This window comes from Budorcas taxicolor, chromosome 11 (genome assembly GCF_023091745.1).
Source record: "Budorcas taxicolor isolate Tak-1 chromosome 11, Takin1.1, whole genome shotgun sequence".
Taxonomy (NCBI): Eukaryota; Metazoa; Chordata; class Mammalia; order Artiodactyla; family Bovidae; genus Budorcas; species Budorcas taxicolor.
In genome coordinates, this window is record NC_068920.1 from 21302010 (window position 1) to 21330005 (window position 27996).

At 37.8% G+C, this 27996-nt stretch overlaps 1 protein-coding gene across 4 annotated transcripts; it reads right to left on the minus strand.

Annotated features, from left to right (window-relative positions):
• Positions 1-198: 198 nt before the first annotated feature.
• DEK (DEK proto-oncogene) lies at positions 199-27994 on the minus strand. Of its 4 annotated transcripts, XM_052648085.1 has the most exons (11): positions 27861-27994; positions 27325-27481; positions 24069-24170; positions 23732-23841; positions 22160-22254; positions 21141-21261; positions 16166-16354; positions 5349-5487; positions 4880-5028; positions 2165-2233; positions 199-1728 (listed from the first exon to the last, which is right to left on the minus strand). In XM_052648085.1, exons 2-11 carry the CDS (start codon positions 27470-27472, stop codon positions 1717-1719), a joined length of 1134 nt encoding a protein of 377 aa, XP_052504045.1. In that variant the 5' UTR covers positions 27473-27481; positions 27861-27994; the 3' UTR covers positions 199-1716. The 4 variants fall into 4 exon arrangements, with proteins under 4 accessions (XP_052504045.1, XP_052504044.1, XP_052504042.1 ...); XM_052648084.1 differs by lacking the exon at positions 199-1728 and having other exon boundaries at positions 2098-2233; positions 5349-5484; XM_052648082.1 differs by lacking the exon at positions 199-1728 and having other exon boundaries at positions 2098-2233.
• Between the last annotated feature and the right edge of the window lie 2 nt (positions 27995-27996).

Here is a 27996-nt window from a genome sequence, read left to right on the forward strand (position 1 = left end):
CTGATCAACTTAGTTTTGTGAGAGTACAAGCTTCCCCCACCCCGATTTCTTTGTAATGTATTTTTTCAAAGTAAAAGCGATCAATTAACCAGCAATGAGCACTCCAAATTATATGGGCTACAAGGCTAATAAATCCATTAAAAAAAAAATCTCTACTCTGAAATACATGTTAAGATATCAAATGTAAAGAGACAGGTGTTGATTTATTGTTTTTATTGACAAGGTTTATAGGAACAAATCAAGTATTTAAAACCAAAGGCCAGTTCTCAAGTCTCATTTAGTTGTTTATTTCAACCTTTCTTTAATGTCTTAATAACTTTATCAAGAAACAAGTCAAACCTGTGAAAATACCTGTTAGCAGTCAACATATTTTTATAAATTTCTGTACTATGATGCAAAGATATCTTAAACACTCAGTGGTTCATCAAGGGCCTAATTCTCACATAAGCAGCAGTTTTAAAATTCAGAGATTATTTAATAAATTTATTAACACAATCAAAAGACAAAATTAGTCTCATTCAGGAGTGGTCCATGTGTTGATCACCTAGAATCCTGAATGGCCAAAATTTAACACCCCTGATTCTGTGAATATGTTACGTTTCTTTAACGTTAGAAATAAGTCCATCACCTTTGAAAAATACTTTGTCAGATACCCACTACTGTCTATACATTATCATCTTCTGGCATTACACTTGATACTTTCAACCATAATTATAAAGGTGGCCAGGTTTCCAGTAAATACCAGCTTTTTATGTGGGCAAAAGCAGTTAAAAATCAGTATATTTATTTGAAGCCAAATGTGCTTCTACTTGATCCAGATCCCCCCAATTTTTGAAGTTTTGATGTGTTGATTTTGGTCTACCCTTAATATAAAATGTATCTACAGACACTTGCAGAGTTAACACTAAAACTATAAACTGATGACACTTCGAGGCAAAGCAGAGAACTATCTATTGCTTCAGTGTTTTCTTCACTAAATTCTGACTTTCACTGCTCCATCATACCATCTGGTTGAACACTGTCATTTCATAGTTTATAACTGTAAAGATACCTACTTATATGAGTTTAAAAATTGATCTGCACAAAAGAAATAAAAAAACTTTATATACAACAAATTCGTTTTTAAAAATACAAAAATAATATCTGTCAGTCCTGTCATGCTGACAATTTTGACATATATACACATGCAGGAGAGAAGTTCCAATTTAGTAATCTGGGCTGCTGAAGCTCATGTATTTTTAACATGATGAACACACCGCCACTGGTTTTAACACTGACAGACGTGTATTCAAAATATTTTATCTACTAAATACTGCAACAGTCTCTGCATGTATAAATGCCAATTACCATAGTTTCTGTTCTACTTGATTAAAAGTATGACTTAAGCTAATATTGCGCACATACACTAAAAACTACAACAGTTCAAGAATCTATAGTCTTATATAAAGAAATCCAAAATGTACAAAATACAACTATAAAAGCAAGGGACAATTACTGTAGCCATGCAAAAATTTAAACTAAAAACTGCATAAAAATGCAATTTAAAACAGCAAACGCAATTCACCTAACACTTGAGATAAAAAGGTCAGCAGGAAGTTCTACCAACAACGCTTGCAAAGATTTAGAAAAGGAAATACATTCTCTTTGCTGGTATAATGATATATAAATCAGATCTTTAGCTCCATGGGCATGGGTCATCTGTCTCTGTCCTCTTTCTCAAGAAATCAGCTGTAACAAAAGAGAATGTGGTACACATAAATCAAAACCTCCCTTTATTTTTAAACTTCTACTTTACTATTGTGACCTTGGGAAATCAGCTGGGATTAATAGAAGACTACAGCTACTGTTGATTTTCTCCTGCCTTTAACTGGTGGACAGGAAGGACCATGTGCTCAAGTGGTCTCGTGAGCTCCTTGGAACTGACTGCCTGCCCATGTACACTGAGCCCGTATCTTCATCTGAGGCCAAGTTTTGTCACTAATGTTCTATTTTTAAGCTCTAAAATGGGGATGAAAATTACTATCTTTTCCTATCTATTTTGAGGAAATTTTGAGCAACAAATATTTCGTGACATAAATATTTTGAGAAATATGCAGTGTTTACGTGTAATTTCTTGTGTCTTTTGAGTCCAAAATGATCAAAACTGGGAAAGCTGGATAGTTACCTCTTTAACAGTTGTTTTTATGAACTCTTTTCTTTCAGTTAAGTCATAAGCAGGATAATTTTCATATACCTATAGTGAAAAGGGAAAACAAAAGTAGATGTAAAAATCCAAGAACATTCTCTCTTTGGATAATGAAGAAATCTGTGCTATGGACAAAGAGCTACATGTAGCTTTGAACAGTACATGCTGACCACCAATGGTTCATTCACCATGTAGAATTCTGCAGCAAATGAGTAGTTTTAGTAACAGTGTATATACAGCAGAAAATAAACTAGCGTGCAAATATTTTCAGTGTTTTATGTAGTAGGAGTACAGCTGAATTAACAATATACATGCATCAGGAAACCATCTAGAAAGATCTTAGTTAAGTGGATTAAATTCTTTATATTGGTAGGTTACCTGTCATTTTTTAAAGGTATCCTTTTATTTCTTCTCTGTTATAGCATCTAATGCATTTAATTTATGATTTTCAACTCTGATGAATTTCAGCCTCCACATCACTGCTCCATCCCTTCCCCAAAGCTATTATCACTGAGATCCAGTTATATCTTTGAGTCCACTCCTAAATTTTTAGCCTCTAGATTTCTCAACCTGATACTTGCTGCTTAGTTTCACAATGACTTCTAGTCCTGACCTGCCCATATACACCCGGCTGGCTTCACTCCTATTGTACAATTCAAGGTCAGCAAATGTTTTCTGCAGAAAACGTTTTCAGCTTTCCAATGAGTTTTGGTCACAACTACTCAGCCATGCCACTGCAGCATAAATGCTACTGTAGGCAATACTCAAAGGAGTGGGTATGGCTGTGGTACAATGGCCCACAGGCTGTATTTTGCCAACCTCTGCGAACATGGTCAATCACTTCCATTACTCTAATTGTTTGCCCTTTGTTCTTTCTCTGCAAAACTCCAACCCTTAATTTGTCTAACTACCAATTTTTCTACGGTTAAGTTCTGGAGGAAAATGTAACAAATTTAAAAAGAATGGTCTTTTATCAACCATACTTGAATAAAGTTAAAAACAGAATGGTCCTGTTAAGTTCGTGGTATCCAACGTCATAGCCTCCCTAGAAATCCCAAGGAGTTCTAATTAGGTCTCCCTTGCATTCTTACCAGCGGCAACTTTATCCCCTTGTGTCCCACACACGTGCTCTCAGTTGAGAAGGCATTACTCTGAATTTCCTCAGCTTTCTAACCTGCCCCTTCTCCAGTTCATGTGTACAGGATCCATCAACAGTTCTGTCTCTACCTTTGCAGGGACCATCTCTCAAGGCTCAGGATATTCAGCTTCTCCTTTCTCACAACTGTCCCTTAGCCTAACACAAGCTTCTACTCTCCCTCCCTGACCTTAGTAAATATTTTATCAGCTTGTATCATTCTCCAATTTAATTACTAACACAGAAACTTTAATTAATTCACTTTCCAATTAATTCTCAAAGGGATAACCCTGGCATCTACCATCCTGCAGAACTGCTATTAGGCGAACAATTCTCTCTGAATTTACAGAGTCCGAAAAAACCCTATGTTCTTCTCACCTGACCTCTCCATGTTATTAATAATCCCCTTAAAATTACATAAATGTGTTCACAAAGTCATTAAAATGAACAGTACTTGTCTTCCTTCAACTTTCCTTTCAGTCATCTTCTCTCAGAGGAAACCAGTTATCAGTTTGCTATTATTCTTCCAGATCTCTAGAAATGAGTTTATATACAAACATATGAACATGGCAAAGGCAATATAGTCTTTCTGTATTTACATAACAGGGAAATACCTGTTTTAAAAACTTGAAAATACCTGGAAGGTTTTTCGATGTTTGAACTGCTACACAGTATTCCAAGAGTATAGATGTACAGTTTAAAAATTTCCCTATTGAAGGCCATTTAGGTTGTTTCTGATTTTTCAGTATTACAGACAGGCTGAACATTATTGAAATCATTTTGTGTAGATGTGACTATGTCTTAAAGATAGAGACCTAGAAATGGAATTGCTAGGTTAAAGGGTACTTGCCATTTAAATTTTAACATATTACCTAACTATTCCCCAAAGTTGTTACAATTTATAGAGAATGAGAGTAGATTTCCCTATACCACTTCTAACACCTGTCCCAGGGCCTGATGTGTAGCAGAGGCTCAGCTAATGCTGAATAAATTAGAAAAACAATAATCGATATCTTTAAAAAGTTAGGAATATTCCACCTTTAGTACATTTAACATTTTAGTTTCCTTTTACCATAAGAAACTAGATTCTAAAATCTAATCTCAATCTAGAATATGGAATCATATTCAAGACTAGATCATTTCCTGAGAAGTATCAGAAGAATTTCACAAACATTTGAGCTAAGAATCTAACCTGGAATCTAACCTTCTCATTTATCATAGTAGTACTCAAAGTAAGGTGGCCCAAGAGATTTTGCTTGGTTAAACTAACAATCTACGGATGCATCAATAAAAATTATTTCCAGGTTAGGAAAAAAGATTATTTATTCCTATGCAGTTTGGAATGTATCACTTCAACTTCAGTCACTGTATACATTCTATTGTTTGTTTATAAAATAACTCCAATAAGGCAGAGGTTTTGACTACTTTACTGAAAGTGGTACCCCAGCACCTGCAAGAACAGCTGGCATGTAGTAGTTCTATAAATACTTGTTCAATGAATGAAAGCATGTAAGCCTGAGGGATGGGTAAAAGATTTTTTTCAAATAAAAGGAATTTACCTCTTTGCAAATCTGCTTCATTGTGACTTCCTCCAAGTTAGCACTGGCCAATAATTTCTTTACTGTTTCCTTTAACTCTTCATCTGTAGGAGGTTTCTTCAGTTTTTTAATTAAAGGTTCATCATCTGAACTATCCTCAGATTCACTTTCTAAAAGTAAGATATTTTATGACATGAAAATTTTTTCTTACATAGAAGTAAATATTCAGGACAGATTAGGAAAGATTCTATAAGCATTCATCAGATTCTTCAAAAGGTACTAAATTAAAAAAATTATAGATAGCTCTATAGTACCTACAAAACACGCACTGAAATTTTTGTCAATTTTGAAAAATTATAAACTACACAAAACTGGTATACTCCCCTCAATGTTCTTCAGTTTACCTATTTTTCATATATGTTTAAAAACCATACTATAGCATATAAGTTGTATCTTTAGGGTTGCTGAAAATGTGTTGTTTCTAACATACCTTTTTTGGAACTATTTTGATTCTTCTTGGTGGTACTGCTATCTGCCTTCTTAACATTAGCACCTTTTACGGATTTTTTACTTTTAGGAGTGGCTTTCTGTTTGGGCTTTTCTCTTTTGGATGTCTTTTTTGGTGGCTGCTGGAAATAAAAACAAAGTATATATATTGATGAGTGATTAACTGCCATTCCTCTACTTTCCACACCCCTCAACAATACTAGAGAGATTTAATTGGTCAATATCACCAGTGAAAAATTATTACTAACTGTCCACTTCTGAGATGAGTAACATTCAAGGAACTTAATTTTATCCCAACACAGGACTAGTCAGGTGAGGTAAAGAATCAAACTTTAAAAATAATAGATGCTCACATTTCTTACACACTATGGAGAGAAAACTTTATATGCAGAAGACTTTACTCTTGGGGGAAAAAATTATAAAATATAAGGACTGTTAATATTCTATTATTTATTATCAATCTCTCCCAACTAAAAGGTAAGTTCCAACAGAACAAGTATTTTTTTGAACTTTTTGGGTTCACTGATGTATCCCTAACTCCTAGAATAATGCAAAGTAGTTTCACAATAACTTTTTATAAACATATGAGGAAATGAAGGCTCAGAGAGGTTTTGTCCAGTCACATGATAAAATAAAGAGCTTCAAACAGATCTCCGGATCTCCGGATAATCCGGATCCTGTTTTCTTAAACACTAACTCAGAGCTAATCAAATATAAGCAAAATACACACATATGGAGATTAAAATGACAAAATTACAGTTTAAAAAAAATCTTTAGTGTGTCAATTGCTCAGCTGTGTCTGACTCTTTGCAACCCCACTGACTGCAGCCAGCCAGGCTCCTCTGTCCATGGGATTCTCCAGGCAAGAACCCTGGAGGGGGCGGTCATTACTCTATGTGACAAACTCATGGTAGGAATTCAGTAAAGTATCTTTTTCATAATGTAAGTGCTGGCACAGGGAAACAGTGAAAGCCAAGTAGTAACAAACTGTAGAAACTCATGTGTTTCATCTTGAGCAGAGAGGCAATCAGATAATTCACATCACGTGCTTTAGCCTTACAGGTGCTAAAACCCACTTCAGCTGCCCTGAATATAAGATACTGGGTATAGGAAAAAGATGTTAGGTACTTTGGAAAACAGAGAATCTCAAAAAGACAGACCTTGACATTGCAACAATAGACAATTTTTGGAAGTTAAGGCAAACAAGATCACCTAGGACTTGGGAGGTAATGAAAAGAGGCCCTGGGAAAACTGAGGAGGAAAGTAAAAAACCACACCCACTTAAATTCTACATGACCTTTCAACTTTTCCTTAGTTCCATTCCCTCTCCTCTACTTAGGAAAATTTCACTCACAAGTCTAAACCTCTCTCAGCAATCACCTTCTCCAAATCTTTCAGCCAATCTGATTAATCAGCAGCCACCACAGTACGTGACCTACAATTTATTTGCTCTGTCGTTATGCAAGATTTTGTGAAGCAGTGAATTAGAATACAGGTTTTTAAGAGCCAAACTTCCTGATTCAAGTCCTGACTTCACCAGACAGCAATTCTGAATTCTCAGACAAATCACTTATTCTTCCTGTGTCTGATTCCGCATCTGCATAGTAGAGGTAATAATACTAGACTTGGCTAAATTAACATTCCCCCATTCCCACATCTTAGACACTGGGATACATTTTACAATCTATATTTAAATGATGCCTTCCAGGCACTGCAGATTCGACCAACTATGGCCGTATCTGTAGAACTTCTGTGAAGATCAGATGAGTGAATACATAAAAGGCACCGAAGAAAACATTTAACATATTTATGTGTTTCAAAGTGTAGGTATTTACATGTCTGTTCTCCCACTACATTGCAAGTTTCTTAGGGGCCTATCTGATTATCTCCATGAGAAGAGACACCTATCTAATTTAGCTCTGTCCCTAAAAACTACAAGAGCACCTGCCATAAAGTAGCCACTTCAATACTTCTGGCTATGTTCATCTCTGTATCATTTGCAGGATCTGGTTTATCTGAACCCAAAACGTGGTTAAAAATTAAAAGGAAAATGAAAAAGGCATTTGTACACCACTGCTTTCATATACACAAGCTCATATGACCTAAAAAAACAAAGCAAAAAAAAAACAAAACCCCACAATGACAAACAACTGACATTACTATAAATTAGGAAAATACATCTGTGCAGTTAAGTGAAACAATGCCTTACAGCTAGTAAGAAGCGAGACCCAGTTAGGTCCAGTGTGCCTCCTACTGCACTAGCTGCTTAGAGAGGACCAAAGCAGCTGCAGTTTTCTGTAAGCCACAGGTCAAATTACTGAACTGAACCAGTGCAGCAGGTCAATACCATGATCTAACCCACTGTTACATACAAATGTTACTGATAATAACAAAGAATTAAAAGTGCTGGGAGAAAATACAGAAAGGCAACAAAATGTAACCAAACTCAGTATTAGGGCTATCTCTGGTCCTTTCTTCCAAACTCTGTATGGGCTCCAGGATCATTTCTCTACAATTTTTTTTTTTGGTGATGCTAAGATGGGCCTTTCATGTAATTCAATTTTGTATTATTTTCTCCAAATCCGTTTCTTTCCTTATGCCAACCTCTCCTGTTTACCCTTTAAGGCTCAGATCAAACTGTTACCTCCTGTGAGGTTTCCCTCTCTGGATCTTTGCTCCCTACCTGCTCATAGACAGAAATACTCCAGCTTGAGCAAGCCACTTTCTTAACTCTTTTTCCCGTACTTTTCCCCTCCTAATCTTTGACCTCTCCCCTCCTGCCAACTAGACTGAACGGCTTAACACCGAGACTCTATCTTGTTTCTTGATCTCCACTGCCAAGTTTAGAAATACCACTTAGCCGTTGCTATGTAATTATTTGGAAAATTGAGATGGGAAAAGATCCTTGGAGACAACTTTTCAAGATCTATTCTAATTCCAAGGTTCTATTTCATTAGAATCACTCTGCTTGCTAAGACATTTTTTTCTATCAATAGCAGCTAGCCAAACTTTTTGATTTTTATTATCAGTCTTTCGGCACAACTTATCTAAATAGATTGTATACTTTGAGAGAGAGAAAAAAATTAAGGGTGGGGGCTGGGGACCTATGTATTTCTTAAAAGCCCCACAGCTTACTCACCTAGCTATAAACTAGGTAAAATGAGAAAAATGTATGGTCTAGGTCTGTCACCAAGCCTTTTCTATGAAGTGCAAATAGTAAATATTTTAGCTTTTGCTGGCCCCTTATGGTCATTGTTGTACAATCTTCCTCTTTTGTCTTTTACACATATTAAGAAACTGGAAAAATCACCCTTGGCTTCTAGGCTGTATGAAAACTGGATCTGCATACAGGCCATAGTTTGCCAACTCCTGGTCTAGGTCATGAACTACTGGAGACACACAAAAAATAGGCAGAATCAGAGATCAACAGGCTCAAATTTACACCAGCAGACGTGGATATATGCCCATGTTAAACTTTTCTAAAGCTACTGCTTAAAATCAGATTTGGATATAGAGCTGAAGACAGAAGTATATGAACTAGCAGCTCTGGAAAGTTGGATAATTAATATCCAAAGCAAAAAATAAGAATGTACCACCTTCTCTCATGGAGTCAAGACTACACAAGGTACAAGATGTAAAGGACAAGGCACATGGTAGATTCTCAACAGTGTCCTCCTTGCTGTCATTAGTCACTCAGTCGTGTCTGACTTTCTGTGACCCCTTGGACTGTAGCCCACCAAGCTCCCCTATCAGTGAGATTTCTCAGGCAAGAATACTGGAGTGGGTTGCCATTTTCTTCTCCAGGGGATGTTCCTGACCCAGGGGTCAAACCAGGTCTCCTGCACTGCAGGAGGATTCTTTACCGCTGAGCCACTGCAGAAGCCCATCCTCCTTGTCATGCACCAGTAAAGGCTTACTGAAAGACTGGTAGCTCTCCCCACCTAAACAGTCAGTTCTTGGAAGACAGAAGCTATGTCTCTTTTTCTCCACTTAGCAAAATGCTCAGGTAGAATAAGCAATCATTTTGAAGGAACGAGAATGCCGAATCTGTCCCCAGAGGTTGTATTACTTACACAAGGCCCAGCATGTGGGTTCCCTATAGTCTGGCTTCAGTGTATACTGCTCTAGCTGCTTTCCTTCTGGACAAACCACCTAACCACAGACACGTGTGTAGTGCCTCTCCATGCCCCATCTCTGTTCACATGTGCAACTTTCTTTTCTATCCCCAAAGTCAATTACAACTGGTTTTCTTCCAACCTCTTCCCAAAGCTTTCCCTCATCAACACAGAGAGGCTCTTTCTTTTAAAATCCTGTACCAAGTAGTACTCAAATGATATTTGGGTAGAAAATATCTTCTGTAACCCCAATAGCACATAGCACACTCTCAATTTATTGAACTGAGCAACTGAAAAGTGATTACATTAAAAACTAAGATCTGGCCTATTTTAAGTCTTTTAAAAAATACTTTGAATATTTTAGTAATTATAATAAACACATTATGTAGCATAAAATGTTGGAAGAACTCATAACAGTTAACACCTTTTGCATTTAATCAAACAGAAAGTTAAGACTTTGAGTCTTTCAGCAAAATGTACGGAAAAAAATCAGGTGAAAAATGGAAAAAAGTAAAAAAAAAAAAAAAAAAAAAAAAAGCTAGTTTCCAAACTGCGATTTATTTCTAGATTCTGGCTTGCCATTTCTGAAGATGCTGTGAGTGGTTCAATGAGAACCATCAGTATTGTAGGTGTTTTTGATGCACTAAAGGGAAACAGATAAAAGGGAAACCAACTGCTGCCAGTAATTTCAGACAGTACAATGTACTGTAATCTAATAACCATGAAGGTACAGAAGCAGGGGAATGACACAAGCACTTTTTGAAGGGGGGGCAAAAAAAAAAAAAACCCTTGGGAGAAAGCTTACCTATCTTTTATAGGGAGCAGGGCTATTGAAGGAGGGTCTTCAAAAAAGATGCCTGTCACAGAGCCAGAATTCTGTCCTCACAGCAGAAAGGTTGTACTGGGTGAACAGATGAACAAAATAAGCATTAGCTTCTAATACACTATCCTTTTAACAACTTGGCCGAGAAAACTCGAGAACGCCAAGAGTAAAGAATGTGCAAGCCTTGCTCTAACCCACAAGAGGCCAGGAAAGCAAGTTTAACTCTAAAACAAGATTTTATTTCGGTAATTATTCACTTTTGCCTTCCAACAAAACATTCCAATAGTTTATATATTCTGTAATTCCTTTCATCATACGGGGGGGGGGGGGGTTCTTATTTTTTAAGACATAATTAAGGGCTAAGAAAGCTTTCACGTTCACCCTCCCAAAACTACCAAATTCCTCAAATGGTCCAAATGTTCACCAAAACTGTAACTGCAAAATTCTCTGACTGGGTAAACACTGTATGATGGCTCACTCAACATCCCACTTTTTATCTGTCTTCCTCCGACAGACGCAGGAGAGCTAACACCTGGGTCTTTCCAGCTTCCCCTACAGCCAGTGGTGGCCAGGTAATAGTGCTCTGGCCCATGCAATGCACATGGAGATCTCTGGTGAAAAGTATCCTTGCCAGGGGAGAAAACACCAAAAGAAAGCTTTTTGCCCTTCTCTATCTGGCACAGGGACACAATGCCTAAAGGTAAAATAATCTTCCTGAGATCATGAAGTTAAACCGCACACATCAAGACGGGGCTCAGGAGGAGATAGTCCCTAAATTCTTCATACTTTTCTTGAGCCGCTGTCCTGGCCCAGAATTGCCTGTTTGTGGATTCCTTGTCCTGAAAGAAAAAGTAACTCCTGTTTCGGACATTAGTAGTAGGGGTTTTAAGTACAGAGCTGAAGATATTCCTGATGTATTTGGGAATCTTCAGATAAATTCAATACTCACAAAGTAAATATTCACAGTTAGTTTTATACTTTCCCAGACATAAAGAGTGTTTATAAAAACACTAGAAAACAAAAACTGAAGAAGCACTAAGCTAGCTCTTAAGGATCTAAAATATTATTAGAGTTGTCTTCACTAACGTGGAAAGCATCGCTTCTCCTTTCTTTGTACTCTTCAGTGAGTTTTCTGTGCTTAAGGTGACACGTAGTGAAAGGCATGCCTGAGCATGGTTTAATCTCAGCAATCTTCTCCTAAAAATTCTATTCCAATATGGGAATCAACTGATTTTCATAAGTAATTAAACCTCTATTCTCTTTGTAAAGAAACCTCACATACCAGTTTCTGCCTGGTTCCAAAATGCTCTCCTTCTACCACCCTGAGTAATAAGCAAATGTCCAAGAGCCAAAATGATAGAGAGGTTTACAACAGCTCTTTTATAAAGAAATTATTACCCAGTCACTCTCAGAAAGAGCATCTTCTTGTTTGAATTAATTCTAAAGAAAAAGAGAATGAAAAATGGTTGTGAGCCCCTCACTGTGTATCACAGAAACAGAGGTACAGGTACAGAGAACCTCAAACAAAGTATTTCAGCAGTTGCTGGCTAACACGCTAAATGTGACATACTTCATATAAAAGACTAAAAAAACAAAAAACCCTGCCAATTCTTTAAGTAGTTTTCAGTGAGTTTAATCCTGTATTTTAAAAATAATAAATTTACTTACAAATTAAGCATCCTGGTCTTTCACACAGCTAAATATGAAAAGGACCGGGTGAATAATACTCAGCCTCACTTAATTGGCTAGTGAACACTATAACTGGAACTGGATGTCTGCTTAAGACTTCTGACTTCAGCAATACGATATAAATTATACGATCCAAAGCTCTCAATTTACAGAGGAAAGAAGAAACAAACAAGTTCATTTATTTATTCCAAGAATCTAAAATAGAACAAGAAGTTAATCTTAACAGGGAAAAGTTCTATGAAGGAAAAATTCATTTCAGGAAATAAAAATAAAAAATATCAACAAAGTAATTTTACATGGAAAAATAATCTGCAAAAAAATTTCTATCTATATGCAATCCTCAAATTTTCCCATCTAACAGCAACTCTTCTGTATGGCCTCTTAGAAATAAGAGGTCTTTTCACAGTACTGAACAAAAACATCTCCATTTATGAAGTCCCTAATGAGGCTGCCACTTAACTGAGTCTTCAAAAAATAGAAGAAAAAGGGAAAACAAAGTTACTATAGAAATACTATCCTTCCTGCCAGCACTTACCTTTCAAAGGCAACTGGAGCCTTTCACAGTAACAGAATCAACAATAAAGTTTGTGAGAATGGCCCTAAATTTGAAAGTCTTTAAATGAAAAGTAACTGTTTGCGAGATGGTGATTTAACAGGAAAAACAAAGATTTCTCAGTCCAGATTTTACTAGTATATTTTATGAAGTCTGTCAATACCAGCCCAAGCAGAAAAACCATACAGCATGACGATACAGCTTTTATATTGTGTGACTGTATATTAGGTTGGTTGAAAAGTAACTGTGGTTTCAGACCATAAATTTTAAATCATTATAACTAGGCTCAAACACATCTTTATTAATCAAAATAGAAACCATTACAATCAACACATTTCTGCCAACGAGAAATAAATTTATTCTCGTAGCGTGAAAAAATCCATTCTGTGAGATTTGACGAGTTCCTGGAAAGCATGTTCTGTCTCCTGCTGGTTGTTGAAGAATCTTCCCTGCAAGTTGTCGAGATGCTTGAAGAAGTTGTAGTCAGTCGGCAAGAGATCAGGTGAATATGGTGGATGAGGCAAAACTTTGTAGCCCAGTTCTTTCAACTTTTGAAGTGTTAGTTAAGTGTGACATGCAGTCACGTGTTGTCATGGAAAAGAATTGGGCCCTGTCTGTTGACCACTGCTGGCTGCAGGTGCTGCAGTTTTTGGTGCATCTCATACTTCTCAGGTATGATTTCACCAGGATTCAGAAAGCTGTAGTGGCTCAAACGGGACCACCAAACAATGACCATGACCTTTTTTTGGTGCCTGTGTGGCTTTGGGAAGTGCTTTGGAGCTGCATTTTGGTCCAGCCACTGAGCTGGTCTTCACCAGTTGTTGAATAAAATCAACTGTTTGTTGCACATCACAATCCGATCAAGAAAATGGTTCATTATTGTTGTGTAGAATAAGAGAGGACAACACTTCGAAAGAAAAACTTTTTTATTTTCGGTCAGATCACAAGGCACCCACTTATCAACCTTTTCCACCTTTCCAATTTGTTTCAAATGCCTAATGACCACATCATGGTCGACGAGCTCTGCAGCAACTTCTTGTGTAGTTTTAAGAGCATCAGTTTTGATGATGGCTTTCAACTGGTCACTGTCATCTTCTGATGATTGGCCACTATGCTCCTCATCTTCAAGGCTCTGCTCTCCTTTGCAAAACTTCTTGAACCACCACTGCACTGTACTTTCATAGGCAGTTCCTGGCCCAAACATGTTGCTGATGTTGTGAGTTGTCTCTGCTGCTTTACAACCCATTTTGAACTTGAATAAAAAAATTGCTCAAATTTGCTTTATGTCTAACAATCATTTCTATAGTCTAAAATAAATATAAACAGCAAGTAATAAGTCATTAGCAAAAAAAAGTGAGAAATGCATATTAAAATGAGTAATGTAACATTTAAGAATGTATTCCAAAAAAAAGTACTCCAATATCAAATGGCAAAGTTCAACAATGTAAAACCGCAATTACTTTTGCACCAACCTAATTCTAAATGTCTGAAAAGCATTTTTGTGTTTTCTTTCCTTTATGGATTTTCATCATTTGACCTGGATTCCTAACAAGACCCTCATTTAAGGCACGGTAGAAAGAAAAGCTCTGATTTGTAGTGGGAGAGTTCCACGTGTGATCCTTATACAACAACCAACATAGTCATGAATCAGGAGTTATCTGCATTTACCGACAGCAACTAACTCTACTCAGAACAAAGGGACAATAATCTGAAGGAAAAAATGAGTATAAAATATCCTCACTTTTAAAGTTACACCTTAGTAATGACAGAAGATTGGATTTAGAAATCTTACATATGATAAAATGTCATCTTAATAATAACAGTAATAGCAGCTAATATTTTACTTAATACTGTGCTATGTAATACTCTAAGTGCTTAATACAACCCTTGGAAGATACTACTACTATTATCCCCATTATACAGATGGGAAATTAAAATACAGAATTTGTAAGTAACTTGCCCAAAGCCAAACAGTGATGATCAGAACATAGCTGGGATTTGAACTCAGTTTCCGAAGACCATGCTCCTAACCATAGTACCTCTATGAAAAAATTAAATGTTTATATTCTAAGACAACTTCTCATGCTTTAAAGCTGCCTTTGAAAAGTTTAATGAATATACATAGTAGATAATCAAAAATGTGTTGAATGAGGAAATCTATTGCAGAATTGCTACTATTACATATTCACATATAACATGTTTTCCTCCCACTTCCTTAAAATCTATTCCATAAAAACCTCAGTGCGCAAATTACTCATCTTCCTCACACCAAAAATATATGAAGATACTATTTATGAAACACCTGCTGGATCTGTACTATTCTTTTTAAAACTAGGAAGTGTTTCATACTTAGCTTTACAGAAGTCTTTATAGAATCTGACGTTAAAACACGCATGGATTTTTAAATATCCAAAGACAAACACAAAGCACAAACCTTTAAAAACATAGTTTACCACATCTTTATTCCAATAAAGTAGTTGTCAACTGAAGGTGATTTTGTCTCCAGGGGACACTTGGCAATGTCTATAGATACTTTTGGTTTCAACTAAAGGTTGGGGGCAGGGGTGTGCTTACTAGCCTCTAGTAGGCAAACTCTATAATGCCCAAGACAGCCCTCCCTCCACACCGAAAAATCATCTCCACCCAGGTCAAGCCATGTTAATTTAACGAAGTCCCTAAGTAAAACAAGGGAGATTACCCAAACAAGTTCAGTCAGCAAACCACTATTAACAACAGGAAATCATTCCTTGTACCCACTCGTCCTCATCTACTTGGCTCAAGGTACATTTCAGGAAGAGGGTAAGCTAACCCCTTAAATGGTTCAGCAACTCTCTTTCCGAACTCTCTGGAAACTAAGTATTCTCAACATTTCATTGTTGTTAAGTTGCTAAGTCATGTGACTGTTTTGTAACCCCATGGACTGTTGTAGCCTGTCAGGCTCCTCTGTCCATGGTATTTCCCAGGCAAGAATACTGGAGTGGGTTGCTATTTCCTTCTCCAAGGGATCTTCCTGATCCAGGGATTGAACCCGTATCTCCCGCATTGGTAGGAGTATTCTTTACCACTGAGCCACCATGGACAACATTTTAAAGTCCCAACATTTAAAAAATATTCCCAAATAAAAGAAAATGGCAGGCATTCCTAAGTGATACAAAATTTGCCCACCAACAAAATAAACTTCAAATGCTGCCAGTTTCATTAAGTAATCCCAAAGTGAGATAAAATGGTGGTCCTTAAATCCCTTTTTTGCATAAAACAGAATAAAATAGCACAAGTCAATTAAAAAATACTGGTATACTATGGAAAAATTCTCCTAAGATCTCTTTTATGGTACTGTCACACACGCACTCCCGCCCCGCCTTCATTTACGTACTCTCGTCTACAAGGTCCAGCTCAAATCCAGTCCACACCAACCTCTCTTCCAACTCTTACACTCTGGCACAGTAATAAAACTAAAATCTCCTTAAGAAAAACAAAGGGTTTACACTTCATCATTTCTGTGTCTTTGGAATTAAAAATCACCAACATGGCATGTATGTGTTTTCTGACCAATCTACTATACAGACTAATATTTAACTCTCCGCACGAAAAGAAATGAGGAAAAAGCGCCAACGTGTTACCTCCTCTTCACTCTCTTTATCTTCATCCTCTGAGGACTCCTCTTTGTTTTTCTTTTCCTCTTCATCACTGCTAGATTCATCTGACAGGATTTCAGGACATTTGGTTCGCTTAGCTTTCCTGGCCATCCCAGAACTGTTCCGTTCCTTTTTGTTGCCTTTGCTAGAACTTTTTTTAGATTTTGGCAATGGCTGCGTAAAATAAAAAATACCAGTGAGGACTTAAGAGAATACCAATGAGATACTACAGTTCCAAGTCAATCACCTGTTTCTGATAAGTACCTCTCAACTCAACAGCTTCTTTCCTGACACAAGCTTAGCAGCTTTACAGAGTAATATACCTCTAACTTCACGTGTCACATTAACCTTTTTGCTTGCATTACCAATAGCTTTTCATTTTGTTTAGAACTCTCAACACCCAGGCAAGAGACTCTTCACATACTGATATAGGACTAGAAGTCTGAGTGTACACTGTGTGACATTTAAGACGTCTACTTATACTTCATCAGGACAATATTTTCAGTTAGACTCATCATTTATTTCATTCCTATCAACATTAAAACTGTCACTGTCTTCCTGCTTTCCTCCAATCAACAGACTGAGAGACATCATCCATAAAGGAAATAAAACCTCACTTTACACGTCCTGAATTTATGAACCATATATTTTATATTCATATTACCTAGGGGTTCTTCTACTTTCAGTAATGCCAGGATTACATTCTCACTTCTGATTTTAAACACAGTAAGTGTTTAAACACAGTAAGCAGTAAGTGTCGAGTATGTTAATTATGAAACTAATTAGGAACTACAAAATAAGTGCCACTGCCATTACTTTGATATTCAATTAAATCTTGCATATTTAAAAAGCAGAGATCACATGAGGAAAATGATTTGATTATATTAACCAACAAATTTAATTTTTAAATGCTTTCTTAGGGGAGTAATTGGTAACTTCAGAAATTGAAAACCATAAAGTAACTTTGCATAAAGATTCTGAAAAAATATATACTACGGAATTAAAATTATGCATATCTTTTGTCTTTGTTTTTGCCTATGTTATTTTCTACAATAAGCAGAAACATTAAGGAAAATTCCATAACATAATCTTAAGATACACAATTGTGTACACGTTCTCAGTAACTTCAAGTAGTATCTCTCACGAACAGAGCCGAACCACAGCTCCCTTCCCTTCCGGAAACTCTCAGGCTTTGGAGTCACTGTTACCCACACCAAAATTGAGAAGTGGCTGTTTTGTGTAATGTGGCACTTTCAGGCTATCTACAACCCACGGGACAGCCTCCAACTTGCCCAACCTACCCTTCTAAAGGCAGACTGGGAAACAGTCAATCTAGGTGCCTCCAGAAACTAAGTTAGTGGACAAAGATATTTCTCAGAGAGGTTCTCCATAAATCTCCTAGGATAAACATATACAGATAATCTCGTTAGGTGAACTACTGCCATTACCAGGAACCAATCCATTTTGATGAATTCTTTGATATGTGTTTGGAGAAAAGCTAACTCTGTCTAAACTCACTACTCATTAAATGAAATCCAAGATATGAATATATTTGAAAAAAGTGATCTCCCTATGTCAGCTCAGGAACCAGATGCAGGTGTTGAGAAAATAATCTGTATGTGAAATCAGTTAAGATGAGGACTGGAATGGGGAGGGGGGGTGCTGGATAAATCTGCACAAGAAAATGAAAGGATGTTTCATCATTCAAGAACCCAATCAAGAAAATTCAACTTCTAAAAATAAATGAAGAGATCTTCATTTTTTTAAACTAATAATATATAAGTGCCTTAAGAGTTTCTAAAAATAGTTGAATATATTCATCAGAAACCAGTGTCAAGAGCATCCATCCCTTTGAGGAACAAAATCTAACAAACAAGATAGAAGTACAAAAGGAGAGTAAAACAATGTTAAATCAACCCTTTCAAGCACCTTTAAGACTATTCTAGAGCAGAAAAGATGAATACTTATGACTTTATAGTGTTTTCCTTAAATGATGGAAGCAGATGGTAGCATAGAAAATACCCTGAGATCGATACCATTAGATTAAGGAGTAATCAACACAGAATCAGATATGAAAAATGGATATTAGAATAAGACATCATTAAAAAAAAGATAAAACAATGGTTCTCAACGTATGGTTCATGGACCCCGGAGTTTCTTGAGACCTTCCCCAAAGCCCTAAAGGTCAGAACTATTTTCATAGTAATACCAAGAGAGTATTTATTTGCTCTTTTCACTGCCCTGACATTTGTAGTGATTGCTTAAGCAACAAAGGTAGGCAAACCTACTGATACCTCACGGAGCCTGAGGCAGAAACTTGGGTTTGTAGTCATTTCACTCCTCACCACCTCATAACCAACCACACACTAGTCCTTGATGTTGACTCTCAACCTAACCTCTGAGTACATCTTCAAAACATCCGTACAACAAAATGGGAGGTTCACATACAGTACTCTGGCTCCAGGAGGAAGTTCACGGATTTTCTTGACGAAAAGCATTTGTGCAACTGAGCAGTGAAAATGCCTGGGAAATACCATGGACAGAGGAGCCTGGTAGGCTGCTAGAGTTCACTGGGTTGCAAAGTTAGCTACGTTTTTCTCTGGAACATTATTTTTAAAAGGATAATTGAAAAATGATGCCTATTCAGACTTCGCATTTGAAAGACATATTCTGAAAAATGAATGTGAGTCTGTCACCTCAAAAAAAACCCCACAATACCCCAAACCGACAGCACTTGTTTCCAATGATAAATTTCAAAGTTTCAAGTGAAAATTAAATTTTGGAAAGTTCACCTCCACTATCATGGGCCTGACAGCCTCCCAGTACTTGAAGATTTTCCCCCCCTGATAATAGTTATGTTAATGAATGTCTTTTTTTGACAGTGAAATGTGCTAACATTTGGAAGATATGCGTAATTCAGGGAATCACTATTTTCCAAATGGAGGGTACCTATCAGAAAATCACACACAGGTAAAAGATCCAAGTTTATTAGCATGATTTTAGATACTACATTACAGCTAACCTTTAAGACTCCGCCCCCCCCAAACTATGGAGGTTTACTGCTGTATCAAAGGAGACTATCCAAAATTACTGGAAAGGCTTTTTAAAATATCCCCCCTTTTTCTAACTACATAGCTGTGTGAAGTTGGATTTTTTCTTATACTTCAAGCAAAACAATACATTATTGCAACAGAAGGAAATGCAGAAGCAAATGAGAATAGATCTGTCCTAAGTCAAGACACAAACAGATCTGCAAAAACAGAATGTCATTCTTCTCATTAAAATTTTGGAAAGTATAGCTTTTTTTCAGACAAAATATTACTTTTGTTAACATGCAGTGGGCCTGTTGCTATTTTAGAATTTTTCAGTTTTAATTTAGAATACAGTGTATATCAAAATGGGCTTCCCTGGTGGCTCAGTCTCTAACAATCTGTCTGCAACTAAGGAGACCTGAGTTCAGTCCCTGGGGTAGGAAGATCCCCTGGAGAAGGAAATGGCAACCCATTCCAGCATTCTTGCCTGGGAAATCCCATGGACAGAGGAGCCTCGTGGGCTATCATCTATGGGGTCACAAAGAGTCAGACACGATTTAGGGACTAAGTCACCACTACCCAATATCAAAATAACTCACATAAAACAAAAGCTCTAGAGGTCCTCACTAACTTTAAGAGAGTGATAGGGTCTTGAAGCTAAATACATTTGAAAACCACTGAGGAAAAATTGAATTAAACACATTCCTCATAATTCAGGCAACTTAGTAACTGCTTCTGGGGAAACAGTGTTCCAACTCATCTTTTAGATAAACCAATGAGAATTCCATCCCCATCACCTCTTCAATTTGTAGCTACATGACAAAAATATCCTTAGGGATCACTGTCCAGCTAATAGCAACAGGACCAAGAGCAGGCAAAAATAAAAGTCCCAGAGTTATTTCCCAGGTTTCTAATCTTAACGCCCTTCTCTCCTCACTAATGGACTCTGAGCGCTTAGGCCTTCTAGATCTCTTCTCAATTCTTTCCCATTACGATGAGAATATATGAAAATAACTGCTACAGGACTTAAGCTGAAAAGGCAAGTTCAGATAAATAACACTTCAATTCAGTGATGTCCTTTGCTACTGTTAAACAATTTGGGCAAATCTAATCCAGATTTGAAGCTGAAACTCTAATACTTTGGCCACCTGATGTGAAGAACTGACTCACTGGAAAAGACCCTGATGCTGGGAAAGGCTGAAGGCGGGAGAAGGGGACAACAGAGGATGAGATGGTTGGGTGGCATCACCGACTAAATGGATATGAGTTTGGGTAAACTCCGGGAGTTGGTGATGGATAGGGAGGCCTGGCGGGCTGCAGTTCATGGGGTCAGACTGAGTTACTCAACTGAATCCAGAGTTTAGAATAATGGCAAAAACCGTAAGACCATTTCACTCCCCTGTCCAGCTCCTGGGCTCTCTTGATGTTTCTGGAAACCCAACCCAAGAAACTTCAAAAAGCCAGCTTTTTTCACCCCTTTTTCATCACCTTACTCCAGTATCTAGTGTGCTCTGGCTCGAGCACACTACCTTGTCTTTCTGGATCTGATTACACACTGTACACCCTCCCTCACCAGCCCAACACTTCCTCCTCAGCCCTATTACTGTTCAAGTGTCTTCTAGATACATAACTGTGGATTCTTTGTATTTCCGTCCCATTTGACATTTAGGTAACAATTATCTATCTTTCTTAATCTTACATCCTTTATGCTTGATAAGGGAGAACACATCTGTATGCCTTCTCTGTTTTCTCTATCAAAATTGTTGCGTGTATGTCAACCAAAGGAAAATTCTTTGAATGTAGAAGATATTACTGAATATTGATAGCAATGTTGCTAACTATTAAAATGTTCATTAAAGAAAAAGAGAGAGAAAGGAGAGGCTAAAAAGAATTGATTTGTTACTGAAATAGTAAGAATTGATCCTCACTTTGCCAGAAGGCTTTGGATGCATTAAAAAATTCAAGATCCTTTTCACCAGTTCACTATTTACACCCGATCTCTCCAAGTCAAGAACCTCGCAGATGCTCTTTAACATGGCATTTCTAAATCTGAAACAGAAAACGGAAAAAGCCAATGTGATTACGTAGGAAAATTTATAAACATTCTCCACAATATAAAGATAAGAGCTAACCCAACTGGCTCAGCCACAAACATTAAGCAAGCAGCCAGTGTTTCTCTGAATCTTAGAAGCACTCCCAATAATCCTGACTGGTGCATGCACAAAATATAGCCAGGTACCTATTATAAACAGAAAACATCATTTACCATTTAAGTTTTAATAGTGGTGTAAGAAAAAACTTACTTCATTCACTAGAAAATTATGTAAAATTTTTCATTACTTAAAATTCACAAACTTGTTAATTCTTGTGGCCGGTGATTAAATACTATATTTCCCCCCGAGTATTCCTACTGACAATGTCTCAAAGAAGGTAATAGGTAATCATATTTAATATTCAAGTTTTAAACTACAGGGGACTTAATAAAAAACTTTTAACAATGTATCATCTCATTAAAAAAATTGTTTAAAAAGAATATATCATCTTGTCTGCATTAGGGTGGAAATTATTTCTATTAACTTGATTATCTTCAAAGTAGTTTAAATGGCACTTAAAAGTGAGGGAATGGAGTGGCTGACACAGAATAGGAGTGGAAGAGTTTTTACTACATTTACATTCCCTTTGGACCTTCTGAATTTGGAGCTGTGCGAATGATTTACCTCTGTGTATCATTCTTCTAAGGAACAGAAATGTCTTTGAGCTTTCAATAATCTTGATAGCCACTATTTTTCAGAAAGCAAGTTAATAGTTTATGATGACATGGTCTTGGAATTTAAAGCAAAGAATCAGCAGTCTACTGAAAATGTAAGGGCAGTTATACTTAAATGTTAAAAAAAAAAAAAGCTGAAGCACATTAATCTAAACATGATTATTTATAAAGATAACTTACTTTTTCAACATTTCTTCCTTCTTTTTATACTGGATACTTCCTTTTTCAAACGGAAAGCCACTGAACTGACCCACATTCTTCTTTAATGAGGACACCTGAAAACGTTTCTCCTATTATTAATGCTACTTATTACCCAGTAATGTAAACAAGAAAAATTTCAAAGCCAACATTTTTCTTTTCACATTTGTCTCCACGTTACAATAGTGGTTTATTCCACATTTTAAAATTCACAATGGAAAAGTGCATTTGTTACTAAAATACTAACATTATAAAATGTTTACAAACTTAATTCTTTGAAAATACCAATTTCAATTAAAATGTATTTCATTTGGGAAACTTCCCGAGTAATTATAAAACCACAATTAAATGTTATCTGATAACACCCAGGGATATGGAAAGCTACTACTTAAAAGACACTCTTATTCCCTGGCAGTTCAGTGGTTTTGGCTCCCCATTCTCACTGTAAAGGCCCAGGTTCATTCTCTGGTTGGGGAATAAATATTCCACAAGCCAGGCAGTGCAGCCAAAATAAATAAATAACTTAAAAAAAAAAATTCCTTCCTTAAGTAACATAAGTTACCAGTACTATTAATTTTTCAAATAAGACAGTCAGGGATTTATTCTTTAAAAAGTAAAGAACAGAGTCCCTCCCAAAGTCAATACCATTTAGCAGTAATGGGACTTGTGTAGATCAGACTATTGTCAAGGTGGAATGAGGTAACACACATGAAAACAAAGCTTACGACACTTCAGACAGCCGAACAATGTCAAGCTTTACTTTGCCCATGCATAGCCCAAAGCGAAGTGTCCTCAGGTGTATGGAACACTGAAGTTGTGTGTACAGTATTATGATCAGTAAATGAAACACTGATTTATTTTAACAAACTGCTGGCAAAAAATTATCCCCTGGTTTATCAGATATTTCCTCATAAGGAGATACAATATTCTGTATCGTTTATTCTGAATGGCTAGAAACATTCAAAAAATAAATTTCTTCTAACACAGTTAAAGATCACTAAATCAAAACTTTGATTTCACAATCTGAAATTTTAGTTTGGCTTAAAAACAACTATGGGCTTCCCTGATAGCTCAGTTGGTAAAGAATCTGCCTGCAATGCAGGAGACCCCAGTTCGATTTCTGAGTTGGGAAGATCTGCTGGAGAAGGGATAGGCTACCCACCCCAGTATTCCTGGGCTTCCGTTGCGGCTCAGCTGGTAAAGAATCTGCCCGCAATGCGGGAGACCTGGGTTCGATCCCTGGGCTGGGAAGATCCCTTAGAGAAGGGAAAGGGTATCCGCTCCAGTATTCTGGCCTGGAGAATTCCATGGACTGTATAGTCCATGAGGTCGAAAAGAGTCGGATGCGACTTTCACTTAAAAACAACAATATAAAGAGCTCTGGATGTTACAATACTAATGGCTATATCTAGCTACATTGTATGGATTTGAGATTGATCTAGTTGATTTAGTTCTGGAACTAAAGTCCTTTCCAGAACTAAAATTATGTTCCTGTTGTAAAGTATTTTAACACATAAGTACACTACTAGGTAAAAAGTATAAAAAAGGTCTTACTGTTCCTGGTCTGTTGTAAAGCAGTTTATGGAGATTTCTAAGTTCATCTGTTTTCTTCTTACTCAAAAAGAAATGTATCCTTTCAATTTCACAAAGTTTCTGCCCTTTTCCTGGGGGGGGGGTGGAAATACCATGTTAAACACCCATTATGTGTTAGAACATTTAATGAGAATTATTTTTAGAGCTTAGTTTACATATAACTTCTGCTCTCACAGGACAAATTAAATTACACCTATAATATATTAGTACTTAATAAACACTAAAAACTAAACATTGCTGACCATCATTTTGTATACTGAGGCATTTTCACTACAGAATGAAAGGAACAGAAACTTACCTTGTGCAATTGTAAATGGCTCTCTTTGTAAAGAAGAGACTTGCATCGTCAACCTCTCTACTTTCTTCTTTTCCCTCTTGCCTTCCACAATGAGGCTCTTTTCTAGAAGTTAATTTAACACTTCTTAAGTAACAAAAAGCTTAAAGGATGTATTATATCAACATGTAGGAGAAAAAAAACTGTGGAAACCTAGTACCCCCTAAGTATGATTTAGAGAAGCAAATGACACAACAGAGGTGAAAATACTTGGTAAGTTAGTATCATCAGTGAAATTTTAAAAATGTAATATTTTATTGACCTGGCCAACTTAACAGAGGAACTGGTGCTTCAAAAAAAAAAAAAAATCAGAAAGCAAACAAACTTTTATCTAGCTACAATTATTGCTACAGAAGTCAATTTTTGAAAAATCACCAATATGCTCATTAACCTACAATTTGATTAGACATATTCTATTTATTGGGATTCCGTTTACTGTACATCAGAAAACAGCAAGTTAAAATTGAGATAAAAGAATTTCAAGAGATATCCAAGGAAAGCAGTAATTTAGTAAGCTGATAGAACAAAGAAAAAGAAGAACAATAAGACAGAGCACCCAGGTTAGTTACTACAGCTAGGGTAAAATTCTGCAAGTTAACATTTAAGGCAATCAACTGGGATACCATTACTTTGTAGTTCAATAAATGATATTCATAATAATGGTCATAAAACCTTGGGAAAAAAGTTTTGCAATGTTTAGTCTGGACTGCATTTTTTAAAGCTAGGTAGTATATACTTTAACACTTAAAATATTAAGCTGGATTTTCTAAAACCCATTTATTTTCTGACTGAGATAAACTCAGACAAATAAGAGGACGCTACATATTGTTAGAAGGCCTTCCATTCATTCACCTGAATGCCTGTTTTGTGCAAAGCTGCACTAGATACTAAGTGGGCATCAACAGAGGATTAAGAAATTGAGGGACTCCCCTGGTGGTCCAGTGGCTAAGACTCAGTTCTCAATGCTGGGACCCTGGGTTTGATCCCTGGTTGGGGAACTAGATACCACATGCCACAACTAAGATCATGTGCAGCCAAATAAAGAAATAAAAATAATATTAAAAAAAGAAATTGAATATTTCCTGAAAAGAGACTATATCTACTAGAGTCTAGGAGACTCAAATATACTCCAAAGAAGATAATACACTTCAAGAAAGATAAAATTGAAGTTCTGTGAGTTGATGAAAGAGTCATTGTTTTAGGATTATGGAAAAAGGATCAAAACATTGGAGCTGGCTTTGAAAGACAGGCAAGATCTGCAGATGTAACGCTCAGCCCAGAAATTTAAAAAAAAAGGAAAAAAAAAGGGACTCCAGCAGGTGTGCTCTGGCCATGGCGTGTATTAGCTGAACGAAGAATGGACAGACAGCACTCTAAAGCAACTCTGAAGATCACCCGGCTTTCCTTCCCTGAATGATTTATGTCCTTTACTGGCTGTTGATTACCATCTATAAGCTAATGACTTCCCTGGTCTACCTCCAGTCCAGAGCATTCTCTTGAGCTTCATACTGTCAACTGGACAGCTCCACTTCATGTCCTACAGGCGCCAAACTCAATGCACCCAAAACAGAAGTCATAATCATCTCCACTCACTCACCTTCGTGAATTCTACTTTTCAGAAAATGGTAGTATAATCTACCCAGCTGCCAACGACAGAAACCTCGAAGTCATCTTTTATGAGGCATCTCCTGCCACCTTTCCCCTCACTCCCCAAACCGCTGCCAAGTCAAGTCAATTCCACACCTTATTTGGCACAAATTTCAGTGCCGTGTTTCTAGATGCCTCACTAGTAGAGTTATATTTTCAGGGCTAAGTAGGATAAAAACATCCTCCATTTAAATTGATACACAAACTCCTCAGAGGAGGAAAAGAGAACAGTAACAAATTTAAGACAACTACAAAACTGCCTGGGCAATTTTTTTTTTTAACTGTCATGTTTAAAAAAAAACCCCACAATTTGAACTATCAATCTCCCAAGCATTACTGTACTGGTCATTTATAGTGCCTTTATTGAACACATGACTTCTATAATTTTTTCCTGACATGAAGAAATTCATCATCTCATTGGTATCCAAAAGCAAAAACTGCAGGAAAAAGTGCTGAGAAAGTCTTGGACTAGCAGTGAGATACTGCAGCCAATTTTCAGTTATTAATTATGAATAATTTAAAATTAATCCGTATTTCTCTCCTAAGCGTTTCTGTACTTAAATGCAGACATGCTTCCCTTCTTAGAGCACCTACCACTTTAGACAAATAAAAAAGCACACTGAGTAATCTCAACCCAGATTGTATTCATAAAATGCTGATTATGGACTGGTTTAGGCTTGGAAAAAAACACAACAGTGAAACCTGGGTTTGGGACGAAAATCTCAAACCTCTTCCCAAGTTTGGCTGAGTTGTAATCAAGTATTAAATAAATCCAGATTGGGCTAATATCATCAAGGAATGCTAAGATCTCTGACACGGAGTTTTAAGTGGCTGGAAACATTTCATGAAGCTGGCATACCTCAAGACTGACCGCAGGACCACTCCTCGATTCTGTAAGGTTCTCCCCGTTTCAAACGTCCAGTCACATAGATCACTACTGTTCTCCCTCTACACCAAAACTGAGACAACTCTGAGCTCTTTATTTTAACTTTCTTTTCACAGTTCACTGCTTTCGTACTCTATTTTAAGGAGCAACCGCTTTCACCGGTGTTTCCCTGTGAAAGTAACTCTCCCAAGCCTCTGAAACGAACGTCTGCTTAAGTTCAACAAATATACTCAAACGATTAAAATATTTCCAGGTCTAGCATTAACAACTTCTTCAATTCTTACTGTCAGAGATTTACAATTTCGAAACGCAAAGGATGTGTACTGAAGAGCAAAAGTAAAAGATTACCGTAGTACCCCAAGGCCAGCAGTTAAAAAAAAGCAAAAAAACAGATCTGAAACTTAGAAACTTCCTGTCAAACAGTGCAATGTTATGAACGTCTGTTGCTGGTGAAAAGTAAACGGAACGAGGATTTTGTTCTTTTTAAAATAGAATTCACAAAGTTATTTTCTCCGCTGCTGCTCGGAGCGCGCGCACACACAGACAAACCCTAGATAATTCTACATTCTTACTGAAAAAAAAAAAAAATAATAATCACTCCTACTGAGCGTCTGTAAGTGCACAAAGAGCCAGAAAAAGCGTTTTCGGTACAATCCATCACTAGGAAAGACGACGTCCTGTCCCCACCTTTCTCTTCCTCCTCCTCCTCCTCCTCGTCGTCGTCCTCGTCCTCCTCTTCACTTTCCTCTCTCGGGCCGGGCATGTCGGGCTCTTTTTCGGACGCGGGCTGGGCGGGGGCTGCCTCTCCCTCCGCAGCTGTGCCCGAGGAGGACATGCTGTGGACCTGCAGGCGCGGAGGACACCAAACCCCTTGGCTCGGTCTCCCCTCGCCCCCGGCCGCCCCGACCGGCCGGCCCACCCTGCGCAGCCCCAGCGAGCCGCGAGGAGCCCCGACCTCAAAGTTTGCCTCCCCGCGTATCCGGGACGACTGCGCTCACTCCCCCGGGGGGCGGCTTTTCTCTCTGGCCCCGCGGGCCGTCGCGCGTGCCGAGGCGGGAAAGCGCGGGCGCCGCGCCGCCCCTCCCACCGCCCGGCCCCGCGCCGCCGGCCGCCCCGCGTCCCCTCCCCTCCCCCCGCCCCAGGCCGCCGTCCAAATGGCCGCGGAGGTGCGGGCGGGGCCCCGCGCGCCCTCTCGGTCTCCCCTCGGCCGACGCAGCCCTCACCGCGGGTCCTGGCGGCCACGGGCCTGGCGCGCGAGGGCACGAAGAGGCTCCCGGAGGAGGCGACGGGCGCCGAGGAGGACGCGCACGGGCCGCTCCCTGGCGTGACGCTCGCGCCGCGCTCTCGGCTGCCCAGAAT

Coding starts and splice junctions, on each gene's coding strand:
- DEK (XM_052648082.1), bottom strand. CDS start 27,472: ATGTCCTCCTCGGGCACAGCTGCGGAGGGAGAGGCAGCCCCCGCCCAG. Junction 24,171..27,324: donor GGAGGAGGAGGAAGAGAAAG/GTGGGGACAGGA, acceptor ATTAACTTCTAG/AAAAGAGCCTCATTGTGGAA. Junction 23,842..24,068: donor GCCATTTACAATTGCACAAG/GTAAGTTTCTGT, acceptor CCCCCCCCCCAG/GAAAAGGGCAGAAACTTTGT.